Below are 20,430 nucleotides of genomic sequence, written 5' to 3'. Positions count from 1 at the left end.
TCTCTACATGTATGTAAACATATGCTCATGTGTACCTATTTACATATATGTTGACACACAAAGCACATATACATGAAAACACCAAGCACATACACACACACACACACACACACACACCAAATTATAAAAAAATATTTGGTTGCTTCCAACGTTTGGGGATTACACATGAGGCTGTTATACTTCCTACATATTGTTTTTTGTGTATAGTGGTAAATATCTAGGAACTCAAATGCTGATTTTTTTAGTCTTATGTAGCCTTGAATAGTCTTATATAGTTCTAGCTAGTCTTCAAATTATTACATAGCCAAAGTATAACCTTGAACTCCTGATCCTCCTTTCTCTACCACCAAGCGCTGGGATTACAGTTGTATGCCATCACATAAGACTTTGTTTAGTTCATTAAGAAACTGTCAAAGTATTCTCCAAAGTTGCTTTATTATTGTTCATTCCCACCAGCAATGAAGGAGATGTGCTGTTGCTCTATGTCTTCACCAGCAGCTGGTGAATTTAAGTTTTATAAATTTTGGCTTTTCTAATAGGCATGTATTGATATCACATTATTTTATAAGCCTGCAATTACAGAATTACACATGATGTTAAGCATCTATTCATAATGCTCATTTGTCATCTCTATATTTTCTTTGCTGAAGCATATGTTCATAGTTTTCACCTATTTCTATTTGTGCTGTTTGTTTTCTTATTGTTGATTTTTAAGGATTCTTTAAAATCCTTTATCAGACATGTTTTGAGACTACTGTTTTTCAGTCTGTCTTATCTTCTTATTCTCTTAACAGTATATTTTACATAGAAATGATACCAGTTTTTAAAATATTTATTTTACTTTTAAGTGTGCGTGTATGTGTGTGCACACCTTACTGCAGCTGATGGCAGAGGCCAGATGCATTGGATCCCTGTTGAAGTGGTGTTACAAGCTGACTTGGGTAATGGGAGCCAAAGTAGGTGAGATCTGTTTCTATTAGCTTTATATGTGAATGTGTAATAATTCCAGCATCTTTTGTTGAAAAGACCATTCTTTCTCCATTGAATTGTGCTTGTTCTTTTATCAAGGGTGAATTTACTATATTTGTGTGGGTCTATCCTGGGCTTTGTATTTGATACCATTAATTTACCTGGTCCCCATATGACATTTGATTACTGTAATTTTAATAGTAAGTCATGAAACCAGATGGTGTCTGGTCTATGCTTTTGTTCTTTTCCCTTATTATTGTGTTATCTATTTTGGAACTTTTGTCTTTCTACACAAACTTTAAATAGTATAATCATTTATTTTTCATTCGTAATACAACCCACGACAGGTTGAGTGACTCTCTTACAGATGCTGACTTAAAAATCCACGCTCCTTCTGTCTTGACGCCACTTTCTTCAACATGTGCCCTCCAAGCTGTGCAGAGGAGGTGCGCAATCATGATGATACAGAACAGGTTTCTGCTTCTCACTCAAAACTGGAACAAGCCTCAGAACAATCTTGACAGGTAGCCCTCAAGGGTCACTTAGACTGTGGTCTATTTTGTCTATTTCTCTGAAGTGGTCAGGAGAACTGCTCAAGGATTGCAAAGTGCAAGTGTGCAGATGGCCTTCCCTTTGGCTCGGTGGTCTGGCAGCAGCAGGGCCGACAGTCATTTGTGTTGTAATGCCTGCAGACATGGGCACCCAATCTATCACTGTTTCTTTACTCCGGCCTTTTCTGCTGTGGGGGAGGTGTCCTTGAGTAGTCATAGCAGACAAAAGAGTCCCCACCGCCAACACGCCCGCATCCCCTCATATCACTAGGCCGGGGGCCTACTCTGAGACTACGTAGTAGCCACTGACTCAGGGACCCACTAAGGCATTCAAACCAGGATGTGAGAAAAAGCCGGGTTCTGGGGCAGCGCTGTTACCCCTTTAAGAGCTCCTCCAACTGCACATGCTCAGTTCCGCTATAGCGCGCGCAGGCGCAGAGGCAGCAGCGGATGTTTACAGCGGCCGAGGTTGGTGCGAAAGCGAACGAGGCGTCCAAAGAACTGCTGTGGGAGTCTAAACCCGAGAGCCGCTAAGCGCCGAGGTAGAGCTGTTGCTGCCCCTCGGCCCTTCCCTCTGTACTGGTTCTCCACCTCTGGTTACCGGTCCACTAGCGTCCGCGTCTCTTAGCATCTTCTGAGAGTTTCTAGCCCCAGCGCCTGCCTCCCCCGCCCCCATCTCCCTCCCAGCACCCCCCCCACACCAAATCTTCCTCCAGCGCCTCCCCTCCAGCGTATCCCCCCTCCCACTGCCTGTTGCTAACTCTAGGATATGTTTGCTCTAGATCTACAGCCTATTTCTGATTAAGTAGAAAACGTTTGCAATTAGCTCAAGGGCAAGTCGGGCATTGACAAGGTTTGAAACAAATTCCACCTTGGATGATTATTTGAAAGAAGGCAGAGTGTCCTGCAGAGGAGAAAAGAATAGACCCGTCTGGGGAAAGGTCTAAAATAGCTGGAGAAAATTTGCAGGGGCCTGGTTCCTTTGTTTGGTTTTTATTAGGCCTGTGCCTCAGTCACCAACTCAGTCATCTGCCTGCACTGTTGTTCTCTGTTCTCGTTAGTGAAGACATGGCTAAAGTAGGCTCCATTCCGGTGTTTGTAGGCTGTCTTTGTAGAACGAGGTGTTTAAAGAGGCGCAGCACTGATTGTATCTAGAGAGAATTGAAGTGGGCCCTCTGAAGTGGTGGGGTTTGGCCTCTCCCTTGGCCCTGGCTTTTCTCCATCCTCCACTGAGACCTTTCTGGTGGTTCCAAAGATTTTTTATGCATAAAACAGTAGGAATTGTCCCCAGTCTGTTCAAGCTTTCATTCACAATCAGACAGCAAATCGTATGCACTTAATGCATACCCTCCATGAGTTCTGGTTTTCAAGGTAAGAAGCCTCAGTTATTCCCATCATTCTCTTGGCAGGGTGATGGTTTGGGTCTCATTTGCCCAGCAAGATATCCGCTTAAGAAATGACATCCTGCTAGGTGGTGGTGGTGCACGCCTTTAATCCCAGTACTGGGGTGGGGAGCAGCAGTGGCACAGAGGCAGGTGGATCTCTGTGAGTTTGAGGCCAGCCTGGTCTACAGAGCGAGTTCCAGGACAGCCAAGGCTACACTGAGAAACCCTGTCTTAAAAAACAAAACAAAAAACAAAAACAAACAAAAGAAGTGACACAGAACCCCCTTAGTCCACCTTCTCTTGTATTGTGAATATCCATTTTGACTCCTTCTGTGCTGCTGCTGATCAATGTTTTCCGGTTTTTCTGTTCTGTTGGCCTGCGCTAATCGCTTCTGAGTAAGAAGCATTACAGCAAGTTGTAAAGTATGTAGTGTAGTGAAGGAAGGACAGCCTCCTAAAAATGATTCTTTACTTTCAATAAGAGTCAATGTATTGCATTCTGTTGCAACAATACTATTTGGTTTGGTGAGGGTGCGTCAAAGTTGTGGGGTTTTTTTTTTTTTTTTGACATTGATGCTTCCATGCAAAGCAACTTTAGATTGTCAGACATCAGACTCTATCATTGTTTACCTGCTCCCCAACAATAGTGACAGATAGGGCTACCTTGGTGTCCTGTGTAGTCTAGAGAATTATCTGATCTGGAACATGGTCTACAATAGCTCCAGACAGCTTTCTGTTTTAAATGAGTAAATTTAGTAAGTATTTAGCAAGCAAAAGTAAGAGAAGTAGTGAGTGGTGATAGAAGTAGAAGATAAATAGCAAAACATCATCAGATTTAGTACTCACATTTAGTAGAGATGACTCAAGTAGCCATTGGGGGAACAAACAAAAGATAATGGCAGAAATCATCTGGAAAAGTCCTAATTGAAGCAGCCATTTAGAATTCTTGATTGAGAGACCCAGGTGAGACTTTCCAGTTTTTTTGGTTTTTTGTTTTTAAAAAGAATAGCAAGAAGCAGATAACATTATCAAGTTGGGCACTACAGTCATCTAGTAGAAATTGACTGGAGAAGTTGAAGCAGTCATCTGAATTCTCAATCCAACTTTCACTCTGTGGGTGAGGTTTCCATGGCTGAATTTCTGGCTTCCTGTTCCTACTGAGGTGTTTTTATACCATCTGATAAACAATAGTCTTGGAAATGGTTAACATTTTAGTCATTCTTAAGGACAGTATTTTATTCCTGGGCTGTTTTGCTCTTTCTTTCCTCCATTCATAGAATTAGGTGCCCACCCAGCCCCAGAAAAGGGTATTTTGGAGAACATTTGGAGACCACTGGAAACAAATATGCTAGAGTTGGTACGAGAGAGACCTTGCTTTCATCATCCACTTTCAACAAGCTTAAACAGCACAGAACAGTTTACCAGTATAATGTGCATTATACTTGATTATGAAAACATTAACAAGAAATTAACAAAGAATGTTGTTCTCTTGTGAGTCTTTAACATCTGTACCCCTTGATGTGCACAAAACAAAATCCTTTAGCCAAACAGTGCTGGGTTTCACCACACTCCTCTTATACCAGCTAGCTTACTCCACCTTTAGATGTTTAGTGCAGTGCTGACCGGATGGGTACTGTTAGAAAGATGGCTGCTGTTCTTACTGAAATTGTTTGTTATTATTTGTTTGTTTTTTGTTTTTTTGAGACAGTTTCTCTGTAACTTTGGAGTCTGTCCTAGAACTCACTCTGTATACCAGACTGGTCTCGAACTTAGAGAGATTCACCTGTCTCTGCCTCCCAAGTGCTGGGATTAAAGGCATGCACCACCACTGCCTGGCAAAATTCTGTTCTTTTAATATGGAATAAGCTTTCATGTGAGGAAAAATTCAGTGAGATAAACATCTAGTACTAAATTAAACATATCTAACATGGTTTGTGGTACCTGCTAGAAACTGTTAAATATTGGAACTGTGACAGAGTGACTTACTCTGGGTGAAGAGGATGGCTTTCTTGATTCAGTAGGCTATGTGGTTTTTAAAGGTTCTTTCCTAGATTGGCTTGTAAGCATATAAATACGTTACTCTATTTTCAACTGGTGTCCCAATTTTAAGGTGACCCTGTTAGATTGATAGTGTAGCAGTAGAACTAAGTGACTTATCCAAGATTAAGCCCAGCCGTATTAGCATTAAGGACTAGTTACAACTGGGGGAAAGGTCTCCGAATCTACTTTAGAAGTAGATGAAATTTCAATAGTTGAATCATGATTTGAAAAATTTTATTTGTCTTGATTATGAAGGTGAAATATTTTGTCATAAAATAGAAACAAATATGTATGAAGACATAGTTTTTCACCTGTTTTAAGATGTCAGAGTGGTATCTTTTCATTCCTAGGCTTAGTTTTCCAAGCAGTGCTGTTACCAGTTGTGCACATGGATGTGTATAGTGGTTGTCTAATGTTCCAGAAAAAAGACTGAGAGGGGAGAGGGACCATAGTAGTTTTGTTGTTAGTGAGGTTCTTTTTTTTTTCTTTTCCTTTTTCTAGATAGGGCTTCTCTGTGTAGCCTTGGCTGTCCTGGAACTCATTGTTGGCCAGGCTGGCCTCAAACTCACAGAGCTCCTCCTGTCTCTGCCTCTTGAGTGATGTGATTAAAGGCATATGCAACCACCTGGTCTGAGACAGGTTCTTATGTGTCCATGCTGGCCTGGACCTCACTGAAGATGACCTTGAACTCCTGAACAGGAGGCTGTTTTGGTTCAGAAAGTCTACAGATCTTCCTGTGACTCCATAGTCTTCAGCAGTTTATACCAGTATCACCACCTTGTAAGAAATAAAGTCATTAGTTTGGAAAAGTCACCCAAGGTCAGTATAAAACTGGGGAGGATATTATTTTTCTACGAAGAAAAAGACTTCTTCAGGGTAAAAAATATTCTCTGTGCACTTACCAGGGCATATTGTTTTTTAGTAGTTGGACCTAAAAGGAATGCTTTCTTCAGCAAGACTCTGTGGGAAAAGATAAGAGGTATATTTCTTAGAGGCGAGGGGAAGCTGTGTTAGGGATGTAGGACACAGTGCTGGCAGGGACGACTTCTACTACTAAACTTTAGCCTTGAAACTGATTTTATGTTTGTTACAATAAGGTATTTGTCACAGTGTGTTCTATTTGGAAAGAAAGTTTTGTGGATATTTTTACCTACAATTTAAACATCAGAGTAACCAAGTCAGGTTGAATGGATTGCTTGTTGTGGATGAGTTTGTGTGTACGTTGAGATGTAATGTCCTAGTTAGCATTGGGATACCATCAAATTTGAATTTCAGGATGGCTCAAAGGGTAAAGGCACCCTAGGATCCCTAGGGATCACTCCTGCAAATTGTTCTCTGACCTCCACTTGTGTTTTTGTGGTGCACATAGACTACTATACATACCCTCCAAATAATAAATGTAAATTTTTTTTAAAAAATTGAGTCAGTCAAACATCAAATGGCTTATTTGCTTTTGACTTAACTTTCTAGTGGTACTAGAATTTTTTTCCTAATTAAAAAGTATGGTGTGTGTGGGCTCACACATGCCATTGTGTGGATGAGGAGATCAGAGGACAACCCAGTGGTGTTGGATTCTTTCATCTTTATGCAGGTTCTGAGGAATGAACTAATGTTATTGGCTCTGTGTCAAGTGCTTTACCCACTGAACCATTCCTTTGGCCCTGTAATCCCCACTCCCAATACCAGCATCCTTGGAGGGTGAAGCAGTTATTGACCAAAGATACTTCTGTCTTTATTACATTCAGAATTCAATATTTGGAAATAACATGTGTTTAGAGGTTTTATTGTTTTGCTCTTGACTTTAATGTAGATAGTTATTAACATTTTCATTGTAGCCTTGGACATGGGCGGTGCTGTGAGTGCCGGCGAGGACAACGATGAGCTCATTGACAACTTGAAGGAAGCCCAGTACATCCGGACGGACTTAGTAGAGCAGGCTTTCCGAGCTATCGATCGAGCAGATTATTACCTTGAAGAATTTAAAGAAAATGCATACAAAGACTTGGCATGGAAGCATGGAAACATTCATCTCTCAGCCCCTTGCATCTACTCAGAGGTGATGGAGGCTCTGGATCTGCAGCCTGGGCTCTCATTTCTCAATTTGGGCAGTGGTACTGGCTACCTCAGCTCCATGGTGGGCCTCATTCTAGGTGAGTGTGGATATAGAACTTGAGTCCCCTCTGCATTAGAACAATGTGTATCATTTGAGATAGAAAATGCAGTAGGCTGGTTGCATCCCCTGGTGAAGACCATGAACTTCTTATCAGTTGCCTGAAGCTTAGCTACTAGGTGGTGGATGACTGAATGAGTTGTAAGGGGGGGGGGGTCCATTTCTCTGTCTCCTCTTACCTGTGCTGCTGCATTCTGCTTGAATGATGGAAAACAGCAAAAGTGTATAAATCTTGACTTTATGTGATTTCTTAATTTAATCTAATCATTCTTTTCCTCTTTTTTCCACTGTCATTAAAATCCTTTGGTAGTTGAAATTCATTGTAGCTATTTCTGTTTAGTTTGCTACTAAAGGAGTAATAAGTTTATGTATTTTTAAGGCATTTTCAGAGATGGAAGGGATTTCTTAGGAGTCATTTAGGCTGTATTCTCTACAAGTTATAGAATGTATGTATGAATATGGCCATTTCTGATATTATTATCAGGATTATCAACCAAAGAGCTATTGAATTCCTGCCTTGTGTAAAATATATATTGGGGCAAAGACTTCAGATGTTGCTTGTTTTTCTTCTCAATTGAAATGATTTTTAATCTTAATTTGTCTTTGATTGAGATGTAGTTTCCATGTTTTAAGAAAAGTACACAGGCCCAGATTACTTATCATTCCTGTGACTTGCTTGATTTTACCTGAAAAATTTTACCTTGACTAAGGTAGTGTTTTTTTGCTGGGGGGGAATAGATAATAAAGCCACATGGATTAGAAATGCTAATGAAAAGATCCTGGGGAGCTTAGGAGATGCTGTAGAACCATGAACACTTGAGTTTAAATCCCCAGAATACATAAAAAGCCAAGTGCAATGGTGTGTGCCTGTAATCTTAGTGCTGTGAAACAGAGAGAGGCTCTAGGGTCTTATTGGCCAGCCAGTTGAGTGGGAATCTGTCTCAAACAGTAACTTTGGGAGTGGAGATACCTGATGTTGATCTCTGTGCTATGGATACACACACAGAGTGAGCCTTAATGCCTATGAAGAGAGTAAGTCTGGAGACACTGCCACTCGATACCACCAGTATGTGGTGTGATGTGAGATGATGTGAGTGATGTGAGATATAGATAAAGCCTAATATAAGTTTTATTTGTAAATATAGATTTCTTCTTAAATTTGTCAGTAAAATTTCTTCTTCTCTTGCTTTTTTTTCAATTTGCAAATTTTTAAAAATTGTTCTTTTAATGTTTGAAAAGTCCAGACATCAAAGCAAATACTGTGTTAATAAATAGAAACTACACTATACATTTACAGACTCCCTTGAGTGGTTTAGAGCCACAATGTGCTGAGACCTTAAAACCTCGTGAATTTCTGTAATTATACATTACATAATTATCTGTGTTATAATTAGTAAAGTACAGAAAACAAATGAACAAGGGTTCTTTTCCTATTCTAAGAGCTTTGTTATTCTCAATATTTTCAGGTCCTTTTGGTGTGAACCATGGGGTGGAGCTTCATTCAGATGTGACTGAGTATGCCAAGCAGAAATTGGATGTCTTCATCAGAACAAGTGATAGTTTTGACAAGTATGGTCAGATACAACCCATTGGTTCAACTAAGGGTGTTAATGATAGAAAAAAACCTGTTTAATATGCATTAGTCAGTAAACATAAAGTATGGTGAGATGATCCCAGGTTTTATGTGTATTTACCCTAGTTACTGTACTATTTTAATATTCTCTAGTCTTAAGGGCCTTATGGTTTTTATTTTATTTTATTTCTTCGTTTTTTTGAGACAAAGTATCCTTACATAGTCCTGGCTATCTTGGAACTCACTACGTAGACCAGGCTGGCCTTAAATTTACATAAACCCACCTGCCTCTGTCTCTTGAGTTCTGGGATTAAAGGCATGTACCACCACACCTGGGCAGCTTTTTGTTTGTTTGTTTTTTTGTTTTTTGAGACATGGTTTTTCTGTTTTACAGCTCTGACTACACTGGAACTCAGACCAGGCTGGTTTCGGATTTACAGAGATCCTCCTGCCTCTGCCTCCCAAGTGCTGGGATTAACGGTGTGGGCCACCATCTCCCAGCCAGCTTTGTGTTTTATGACTTATGACACTTTATATTAATTTTTCATCAGTATAGTAAGCAAAGAAAACAAAAACTTTATTCAGTTTTTATGTTCCAGTATAGAAAACTTTTATCACCTAATTGTTTCTGCAATAGAATAGTTATGTTTGTTTTTGAACAGTTTATGTAAGTAGCTCTTGGTGTTTAAAACATGCACTAAAGTTCTTAAAGAATGGGAGTTTCAGAGAATAAAAAGTGCTTTTTTTGCTGGTAGTTGTGGACAGAGGCAGGCAGATCTTTGTGAGTTTGAGCAAGTTGGTCTACATGTCAGTTTCTAGGCTAGACAGTAGAGAGTGCCTGTCCAAAAAGAGAAAGTGCTCTTTAAAACCTCCTGTTGGGGTTGGCAAAATGTCTCTGGGTAGGTAATGGAACTTGCTGCCCAGAGTGATGATCTGAATTTGATCTCTGGGAACCACCTGTTGTAAGGAGAACTGACTTCTACAAGTTGTCCTCTGAAGTTTTCATGCATGCATGCGGTACATGTGTGCACACGCACACACACACACACACAAATAATCAAAATTTTGTAAAATCTCCAGTTGCTTGTCATGCAACTGAATGTGGTGCTGCACATTGTAGAAACAGTGTAAACTGGTGGCTGGTGTTGCTTTATATTTAGATTATGTTGGAACACTCACTTTCATTTTATTTTGTTTGTAATTTCTTTTTTTTTATATTTATTTATTATGTATACAGTATTCTGTCTGTGTGCATGACTGCAGGCCAGAAGAGGGCACCAGACCCCATTACAGATGGTTGTGAGCCACCATGTGGTTGCTGGGAATTGAACTCAGGACCTTTGGAAGAGCAGGCAATGCTCTTAGCCACTGAGCCATCTCTCCAGCCCCTTTGTTTGTAATTTCTAAGGATCTATTTATATAGTAATATAGCTTCTAGCTCCTGGATCCAGAAAATGTTTCCTTGTTCTGTGATTTTGTAATTAAAACATAACCTATGGTAAGCACAAGTTTGTTTTATGCACTTGTTGCAATGACACACATAGTTACGGAAAACTTCTTTCTTTGCAGATTTGACTTCTGTGAACCTTTGTTTGTAACTGGCAATTGCCTAGAGATTGCTCCAGATTGTTGTCAGTATGATCGTGTGTATTGTGGAGCAGGTGTGCAGAAAGAACACGAAGAGTACATGAAGAATCTTCTTAAAGTTGGAGGGATCCTTGTCATGCCCTTGGAAGAGAAGGTCAGGTTCTCTACACAGCTGATGTTGTGTATACTCTCCTTCACAGTCAGTTTATCTGTACTCCTTTTGCAGTAGCTTCTGCCGTTCCAAACCCTAGGTGCTATGTCTGAACCTTCCCTTACCTCCTTTTTCTCTTAGATTTGTTCTTTGTTCTTTTTTCCTTCCCGCCTCTTCTTCCTTCTCTTCATCTTCACCCTAGCTCCCTTTGTTGTTTTTGTTGTCTTATAATGGTCTACTTGCTCAATACTTGATGGAAAGTATTTTACACGTATTTCCCTTTTCCAAAATTTTCTTGTATAGATTGTCTTGTAACTTACAATGCTTTACTTAAAAGAGGTCATGAATGCAATTTTAAGTCATTTAATTTTGAATCTATATCATTTTGGTATTTAAAAGTTGCATTTGGTTGATGCATGTCTTAGGTGTGTGTTTATGTTTATGTGTTTATGTTTATGTGTGTGGCCACGTATATCTGCCAGTGTGCAGGTATGCATGTCATGTGCATGTGGAGGCCAGAGAATTGACATCTGGTATCTTCTTTGATTGCTTTCCACCTTATGTATGAAGGCAGGATTTCTCACTTCAACTCAGAGTTCACCAGTTTGCCTAATCTAGCTAGCCAGCTTGCTCTGTCTCCACCTTCTGACTGTTGGGATTACAGGTGAACCACATCATCTGCCTAATGTTTAATTGAGTGCTGGGGGTTGGAACTCTGGTTCTCCTGTTTGCATGTCAAACACTTTACCAACTGAGCTATTTTCCTAGCTCAGTTTTCCTAGCTATTTTCCTTCTTATTTTCTAATCTATTGGTTTTCTTTTTCATATTTTCTTTATAACTGATTTATTCGGCAGAGTAGATTATTGGTATCATAGTGTTTCCTTCACTCTGGACTTTTTAGTCCATAGATGCATGTTCTTCTGTCCTTTGTATTTTCTACCTATTGGTAATTGTATCTAGAGGCTTGGTAGAGTTTACCTTTGTCATATTTTGATGGAAGAGAACAAAAGAATATAAACCATGTATTAAAAATAGACATTTGCCCTCAGTATGCAAAGGATTCATTCTGAGATCACTTTCTTCCACTCATGATGACAAAATATGGAGATGCCTCAGATCCTTTTATAAAATCATGTAGTATGATAGTGGCATATGACCTGCACACATCCTCCTGTGTGCTTCAGAATCCCTCTAGATTACTTGATAGAGTATCAGTACTATATAAATAGTTATTGTGTTCCTTAGGGAATAATGACAAGCAGAAAATCTGTACATGTTCAGTAGTACACAATTATTTCTGAATATTTTTAGTATATAGTTGCTTGGATGTTAAAAACCTTGGATCTCGAGGATAAGTTCTACTAATATGTAGGCACAAGCAGCTTCTCTGTTTACTCATCCTTGTAGAATGATAGTAGCCTGATCCATTGTTTCATTAAGAACTATAGAATAATACATTTAAATTCCTTCATTTTTTCTGTATTTAGGTGCTGGTTAACTTTGATAAAGAGAAAACTGCTTATTACTGATTTGGTCCCCCTGAAGTATACATTATGTAAGACATACAGGATAAATTTTGGTTCTTAATGTTTGCTTATTAATTTTCTAAGTAATTTGGCTTTTTTATCAAAGGGAGGTGACTAATAAGGCTTTGTTTGTCTTTTAGTATCACTAATTTTGATTGAGATCATTTTAGCTCTAGTTAAGTTGAAAAGGATGGGCGTCCTCATACTATCTCCATCTGTTCATCTAGATTATGAAATACAGGCTTATAGTTTTATTTAAGGTCTTACATATCATTCATGTGTTATGTTTAAATGTTTGATGTTCATTCTAGTTAGAAACTATCCTTTAAAAAGAAAGTTTCTGGGTAGTTGGGTGGTGGTGGTGCATGCCTTTTATCAGGTGGAACTCTGAGTTGGAGGCCAGCCTGGTCTATAGAGTGAGTTCCAGGATAGCCAGGACAATACAAAAAACAAAAACAAAAACAAACAAAAAAACCTCTGTCTTAAACAAAACAAACAAACAAAACAAAACAAAATCTAGGTGATGAAGAGATGGCCCAGCGGTTAAGAACATACTGTTCTTATAAAGAAACTGAGCTCATGAAGGTCTGTAACTCCAGCTTTAGGGATTCTGATGATCTGTACTGGACTCTGAGAGCACTGGCACTCATGCACAGACTCATGCACACACACACACACACACACACACACACGCACGCACGCTTTTTTAATCTTCAAAACTTTCTGAAAGAATGTTTTTGCTGTTATCCCTGAATATGATTTTTTTTTAAGATTTATTAATTTATTATGTATACAACATTCCTCTCCATGTATGCCCGCACGCCGGAGGAGGGCGCCAGATCTCATTACAGATGGTTGTGAGCCACCATGTGGTTGCTGGGAACTGAACTCATGACCTCTGGAAGAGCAGCCAGTGCTCTTAACCACTGAGCCATCTCTCCAGCCCCCCGAATATGATTAATCTTTAGATATTTTCCTAGATATTGTGCTGCTTAATCCTTTTAGAGAATCTTAATTGTGGATGATTTTCTGAGTTAGATGTTTTTAGAAAAGATAAGCATATAAACTTATAAGTTCTATGAGTTACTAGGCTACTTACAGACTGTCCTAGTCATGTTAAACAAATGTGACTTTGTTGTTAAATTGGATTCTTTGGTACTAATCGTATAATAAAGTGTTTTGATGGTCTACATTGCTATGTATCCACTAACATATCCCACTGCACCTCTGAAGTGCTGTTAATGAGAGTAAGGACAATTGCTTAGGTATCCAGAATGACACATTTATGTTGAAGAAAGTCACATCAACATGGTGGTAGTGTCTGGCCTCTCCTGCTCCCTTCCTGTTACAAGTGCAGATGGCTTGCACCTTCGATGTTTTGTGCCTTAGATGCCATTGTAGCTGTATTCCTGAAAGCAGCACACTGTAAGCAGAGACTGTACCTTTATAATCACACAGAAACTATATTAATTATAACACTTTTTGGACAGTAGCTTAGGTGTATTCCTAGCTAGCTCTTACATCTTGAATTAACCCATTCCTATTCATGTATGTATCACCATGAGACTGTAGCCTACCCATAAGGTTCTGGTGTCTGTCTCCTATATGGTGTCTCCTTGACTCTGCCTACTCTCTTTTTATACCTCTGTTTGGATATCCTGCCTGGCTTTACTCTGCTAAGCCATTGGTCAAAACAGCTTTATTCATTATCCAGTAAAAGCAACACATACACATAAGGACATCCCATATCAGCACACAGAATTCATGGTTCTTTATGGTTGAAATATTGTGGCTATTGTACATCTTTGGTTATTTTTACTGAGGACAGACCCTTCCCATCATCCCCATCACTCTTTTGAAGAACCCTAGAAAATTGTTTGGTAAGAATTTTTCTTCCTTATCTCATTCTCTTCCAGCCCTTTAACTGGCTTATCATTTGTATTTCTTGTAAACAGAAGGTAGGTTAAGGAGCTTGAGTGTGTTCATGCTAAGCATTTGCATAATAATATATTCCTGTTAGTTGTAATTCATATCACATTAGGTGTTATATAGACAGGCTATTTCATATTTAGATTTCATATATTGAAACAATTATACTTAAATGTAAGTTGTCTAGTAGCCAAATCCTTTGGATATTCTTGTTTTGTCTTTGAGATAGTTGACCAAGATAACACGCACAGGCCCCTCTGCTTGGGAAACAAAAAAGATACTGGCTGTTTCCTTCGCCCCTCTGGTCCAGCCCTGCCGTTCGGAGTCAGGACAACCCAGACTTGTTCAGCTACGTGAGTATAAGCATCTGCCTGTCTTTTATGTCTGATTAAAATCAGAATAGAAAAAAAGGACAAAAAAAACCCTTTGATATTAAAGAGTGTTAACCTCCGTTATTGCAGCCCACAAATTATACAAGATACTTTAGGCATTTAAAGTCTCTCCACTTAACCCATCTTAGATGATTTTAGTCTTCTTTTAAATCTATACAGTGTTGTTGCTGATCATGCTTTTGAAAGTAGCAGATTCACAAAAGAGCTAATTTTGCCATGTGGGAATCTCAGGTAGTTTGCTTTGCCCACTGGGAATGTGTAGTGGCACCTGCACACAGTTTTCTCTTCCTCACAGTACCTGTCTCATGCTACTTTAAGCAATATGTATGAGGAGCCTGTTCTACTGTGTGACTGGGAAATTTGGTGTAGCCTCATATGCTCTAAACCTTTGTGTTTTTATCTCCAAGATGTAGACTCAGAATGGAGCTTAAATAGGGTGATATTCATCCTGATGTTTTATATTTTAAACAGCTCTCCCAAAAATAGGATTTCAAAGTTTTGAAGATTTAGGATTTCCAAGTGAAGACTATTCATCATGCTTTCTGATCACTGAAAACATTTAGAAAATGTGTGTGTGTGTGTGTACAAGAAAGAGAGGGAGAAAAATATAATAGAAATGTGAATAATTATAGATTGAAAACAAATACATTTTGGTGAATTTTTTACAAAACATTTCAATTTGTAATAGTCATTTAACAAATTGTCCTACTTTGTGTGTCATATGAAATTCAGTTAACAGTGAAACATACCAAGGAGTTTATAAGGACTAGGGAAGGCATGTACAATATGTTGTTATGTTGTGCTTGATTTTGAGGGTGAGAAGGAATTCCCTTAAGAGAGGAGGAGTAAGAGGAGAACCAGGGCAATAGAGACACACACTCTGTGGTGTAGTCGTGGGATGTGTTGGGAAAACTTGACTTATGTGTAGTTTGGATTTTAGTTCATTGTATGGCTGTGGAGAGCCTCACATGTTATTGAAGATGCTGCACATGCCATCATTTGGAGGGTGAATTTGTCAGACTAGTGCTCTGAAATTTTATTCTTTCAACAAATGTGGCCTATGATCTTCTGGCATAGTGGCTGGATTTGGTGGAAGACTAGGACTCATGAGAACATTTAGAAGACTTTGAAGATGTGGTTAGAAATGAGTGTTTCTGTATGAGGACTTGTCAAGCCTGGATATGTGTTGCCTTCTGAGATGCTCCCTGTGAATGTTTAGTGATAAACATTCATGAATTTGGTTAGCATTAACCAAAGTTAGGTACGGTATTTGCAATTTCTGTCTTCCCAGATTTTCCTAGATCACTGATTTTTATGAGACCAAGGAACTAAGAGAAACCATATAGCAAAGCCAGTCCACAATGATACCGAACAACGTGGACATGCACTGCCTGGAGCATCCTCCTAAGTGGCCTGTATGCAGGTTGGAGGCAGGCATCAGGTAGGAAGTTGATGGGGTTTTCCCCATCAGGCAAGAGACAAAGATTGAGACTACACCAACCTCGGCAGGAAGGGTTCTGGGATACTTGACCTTTCTGAGGAGAAACAGGAGAGCCCAAGGTATTGATATTATTGTCTATGCTAAGTGTGGGGTAGATTGTCTTGGCTGGGATGAAATTTCAGCTTAGGGAAATGGTCTGTATTTCTTAAAGTCACAGAATAGATATAAAACCAAGGATCATACTGAGAGAGGAGTGGAGTGGATACTGGAGCCTTTGTGGGGTGTCACAAGGCCCAAGGAAGAGAAGTCATAGAGAAGGGGTATGAACTGAACCAGCTATTCCTGGTAGTCCTTAGAGAAAGCTCAGTAGGCCAGAGTTGATGCTTGGGAGCCCAGTAGCCAGTGAGGGACTGTTCTTAGCATCTCAGGGAAACAGCTAAATTGCAGAGGTTCTAGAACTAATCTTTTTTGAATTGAGTTAGTGAGAGCAGGATACACCACAGGTCATTTTTTGAGCTACATTGGAGGATGCAGGCAAGATACTGCAGAACCATCCCAAATAGAGAACACAGCCCCATGTTCTCAGGGACAGAGGACAAGAGAGAAAGGTTGGTGCCTATGAAAGAGGGAGGAGGTACTGTTTGCTGTTAGAACCTGGTCTACAGACTTGCATTTCTGCATGGCAGAGGATACTGGTGGTCTGTAGGCAGGGTTTATGATTTAGGTAGCAAATGCTGCAGATAACATGAGAGTCCTCTTTATAGGGTGGCATCTTGTTTGGAGAAGGTTATGTGTACTGGAGGGAAAAAGGGTTTTAGATTTTCTGTTTAATGTATTTAAACCCTTGGTCTCTAATTCCTTTTACTTTGAGAAAAACCCTTATTACTGCTATGTGTTTATTGTTAGCTTAAAGTTGTGTTTGGTTTCCATTTTTTCCCTTTGGTGTGATTTGGAAATTTTGTTTTTCCTTAAAATGGTTTTAGATTTTCATTTGTCTACTTTAGCAGAAAAATCATATATAAATTACTATGAAACTATTAAAATAGGGGGCTGGAGAGATGGCTCAGTGGTTAAGAGCATTGCCTGCTCTTCCAAAGGTCTTGAGTTCAATTCCCGGCAACCACATGGTGGCTCACAACCATCTGTAATGAGGTCTGGTGCCCTCTTCTGGCCTGCAGACATACACACAGACAGAGTATTGCATACATAATAAATAAATAAATAAATAGATAGATAGATATTTTAAAAAAAACTATTAAAATAGATAAAAGGATGTTCGAAATGTAGATTACTGTATTGCTGAGTGGATGTTATGTCATTGAGCAGAGTAAATTGAGGTATAAACTAGTCTGCAAGAACAAACCCTAAGGTTCCAAATTCTGCCGCTGATGGATGGCTAGACAGTATTTCTTTCCTTTTCAGAGTTAAGAATTAGTATATGTGGATATGTCTGAGAAACACGCGTGCAGAGTAGACCGCTAGTTAAGAATTAGTATATGTGGATATGTCTGAGAAACACGCGTGCAGAGTAGACCGCTAGTTAAGAATTAGTATATGTGGATATGTCTGAGAAACACGCGTGCAGAGTAGACCACTAGTTCCTGTTTTGTTAGAATTCTCCCCTTCTTTGAAGTTCTTCCAGCAAGTTAGGTGTGGGGTTGACCCTGCCCGTGCCCATAGGCTCTACCCCTGTCCACAGCACCACTGGCCGTGCGCAGCCTGCAGGACCTGGCCAGGCTTGCTATCCGTGGCAGCATCAAGAGGGCTATGCACCAGGAAGCCACCAGAGGAGGTGGACTGAAGAGCACACCTATGTTTAAAAGAAGGCGACTTCGACGCCGGCGAATGGAGACCATTGTCTTTTTGGACAAAGAAGTCTTTGCCAGTCGAATTTCCAACCCCTCTGATGACACCAGCTGTGAGGATGCAGAGGAGGATCGGCGGGAAGTGGCAGAGAGGACCTTACGGGAGGCTAAGTCTGAGCCACCAGTAAACTTCCTTCGCCAGAGGGTACTGCGCCTCCCATTGCCCGACCCCCTGAAGTACTACCTGCTGTATTACAGGGAAAAGTGAGCTTGTGGGAGAGTGGGACCAGGATACCCAGAGCAAACCGCTGGCCAGGTACACGTGTGTTTTCCCTTTATTGGTTCCCGACTATCCTCTAAAACTTTCATGCAATGGTGTGATTTATTTAAGCACAATCCAACAAGAAACTTCATTGAATTATTTTCCTCAGTGGTGGGGTTGGGGTGGGGTGTGCATCTTGTTGGCTTTGCTTTAATTTGAACTCATTGGGACTTGCATGATGTCTGCTCCTTATGCAGGCAAACTTATACATTGAGGCTGGAACTGAATTGTATTGGATCCTGTGTGAAGCAAGGGGCATGTCTGGAAAGGTGTGAGGACATCTTTGGGTGTGACATACCACTATTCAGCTTGAATTTATGTCGTGATTCTATTGCTGGCACTGAGTTCATCTGACTTTTATTGTTTTCTAGGTTGGGAAATGTTGGAAAGCCTCTCTTATTTTAATCAAATCTTATGTGAAATATCAACTTTAAATTTTTAAAAGGAAAAGAAAATGAGATGCAGGAGGAAGAGGAATAAAATATAAAACTGCCAGACGTCTTTCTGAAATTTCCAAAGGCTCCTAAGTAGTTGACCCTCTCTTCCTCATGCCCTCTGTTACTTTATAGGAACCACCATCAAGTAATCTCTTACAGGATAGTCTAAAAAGAAAACAAGTTTTTCTTACTTTAAAAAAAAAAATGTGTGAGTGATAAGCTAGTCACTGAATTGCAAAGACCAGAACAGGCTTCTAAGGTATTTAAATGGGAATTTTCAGAGCAAGTAGAGAGACTGCAGGGTGTTACAGACAGCCCTCCACCCCCGCATACTTCTTGACTTTAGTTTGCTATCTTTCTGTGATCATACTAGAGTATCAATTCATAGATTTTTATCTTTTATATATAATTCTGGAGAAAAAAATTGTTAGTTTTGTAAATTTTCTTAAGAACAGATATATGTATTTTACTAGCTCCATTGCATTAGAGCAGTTTAACCCAGTGAGTTGTGAAATTTATTATCTCCAGGCTATTGGTGTTGAGAACTATCAATTTTTTTTTTAAAGCAACCTTTCTGGCTGTCAGAGGGCAGGACTTGAAGTTACATTGCTGATTCCAAAAGCTGGCTCTTAAAAAAAAATTTTTTTAACCCAAAGAAAAGAATAGTGTAAATTGTTAACAATAAACCCAATTTAGAGTTTTAATTTAGGATTTAAGTACTGAGATTTTATGATTTATTTTCAGGTTAGCCTCACATGACTTGCAGGGAGAGGCTGGATTTGTGATTTCTCCAGCTTAAATGGATATTTTGGATCTTTTTTTCTTTTTCTTTTCTAAGTTGTTGAATCATTTTACCACACAGTATAGTCTGCATGTATAGTTGGTAAAACATATATTGCCCTATATTATAAATATAATGTACACTTACATTACTTTAAATGTAAGCTATTTAAAGGAAGTTCATAGTTGTTTTTACCTGCCTTTTAACTCCAAGTCAGGCTTCTTTTCTTTCAGAGAGAAATGCATGCTCTAACTTGGCTTGCAAATGTTTGTAGTTTGCAGATCTTAGTTGATGTTAACTCTAATTGTTAGGTAGACTTTTGTTACCTGGAATTTTGAACATAAATTTAAATAAATCTGTAAAGTCTGTATATTAGGTGGCTTGACTGAATTTTTTTCCTGTGATTGAATGTGGGCTGCATTTTGAAAAACCACATTTGCCTTTATGCTGGATTTAAAAAATTATAATGCATGAGACATTTTCCTTTATATGTTAAACTTTTCTTAGCATTTTGTATTTATACGTTATCACTCTGCATTTTAAATCATAATTCATTTAGATAGAGTTATAACATGTGAGAAATAGATTGGTCTTTATAAAACCAGGGAAGAATTGGAATTTTCTTGTGAATAAACACACTTTGTTGCCAGAATTTAGTATAATGTACCGCATTCTTTTTCAGACTACTAAATCTTAATGTAATCAAATGTCTTCAGGATCTGTATTGTAAACAACATTGACAACTGCTTTTGTTTTAAGGAGTGGCTATTTTTAAACATGTGACTTCTGTTTTCATGTAAGAATCAAAGGTATACATAAAAATAGATTTGCCAATGTGCAACTTAAAGTCGAAAACCCAAGAACTTAGAAACACTGTTTTGTTTTGTTTTTTCAATGAGATGAAACACATGGGGAACTCAAGTGAATCAATAAAAAAGTAGTTAAGACATTTTATTCTCAGCATTGCTTCTGTGTTGAGTATTGGTTACACTTATGTCTTGCTAAAATTCCATTCTGTTCAGTGGTATTGCAGTTTGTATACGTTTAAAATGTCAGTTCCTTTTCTTTTACATTGTGTGATTATTCCACACCTGCAAACACCCTAGTGTTGGCATATCCAGCCTATGTAGAAGTGAGTTTATCAGATGCCATCCCAAAGCTAGACACAAATTGGCCATCAAAATCCATCACCCATCAAATTACCTTCAAAACAGTACATAATTCTAAGAGTCTGTGAAAGAGCCTGTTTTCATTTAATTAACAAAAACAATATTAAGAGCCTTTAAAATATCCAGACTGATGGAAAAATCAAGTTGACACTCTGACCACTCCATAATATTGAAAAATTTTAATGATTAATATGGATACTT

General features: G+C 39.0%; 1 protein-coding gene across 2 annotated transcripts; it reads left to right on the top strand.

Moving 5' to 3' along the window:
• The first annotated feature begins 1,950 nt into the window (after window positions 1–1,950).
• Window positions 1,951–20,009, top strand: Pcmtd2 (protein-L-isoaspartate (D-aspartate) O-methyltransferase domain containing 2). 2 transcript variants are annotated; one of them, XM_038330489.2, is made up of 6 exons: window positions 1,951–2,062; window positions 6,781–7,095; window positions 8,582–8,684; window positions 10,258–10,429; window positions 14,112–14,235; window positions 17,415–20,009. In XM_038330489.2, the coding sequence occupies exons 2-6, from the start codon at window positions 6,789–6,791 to the stop codon at window positions 17,786–17,788; spliced, it is 1,080 nt and encodes a 359-aa protein (XP_038186417.1). In that variant the 5' UTR covers window positions 1,951–2,062; window positions 6,781–6,788; the 3' UTR covers window positions 17,789–20,009. The 2 variants fall into 2 exon arrangements, with proteins under 2 accessions (XP_038186417.1, XP_038186418.1); XM_038330490.1 differs by having other exon boundaries at window positions 14,108–14,235; window positions 17,415–17,669.
• Window positions 20,010–20,430: the final 421 nt, after the last annotated feature.

Source organism: Arvicola amphibius, chromosome 5 (genome assembly GCF_903992535.2).
Source record: "Arvicola amphibius chromosome 5, mArvAmp1.2, whole genome shotgun sequence".
Classification (NCBI taxonomy): Eukaryota; Metazoa; Chordata; class Mammalia; order Rodentia; family Cricetidae; genus Arvicola; species Arvicola amphibius.
This window is presented reverse-complemented; position numbering and strand designations above follow the sequence as displayed.

Bases quoted from the DNA above. Each gene is read 5' to 3' on its own strand.
- Pcmtd2 (XM_038330489.2), top strand. From the start codon at position 6,789: ATGGGCGGTGCTGTGAGTGCCGGCGAGGACAACGATGAGCTCATTGAC. The intron at 7,096-8,581 runs GTGAGTGTGGAT...CAATATTTTCAG, and splicing joins CATGGTGGGCCTCATTCTAG to GTCCTTTTGGTGTGAACCAT. The intron at 10,430-14,111 runs GTCAGGTTCTCT...TCTTTGAGATAG, and splicing joins TCATGCCCTTGGAAGAGAAG to TTGACCAAGATAACACGCAC.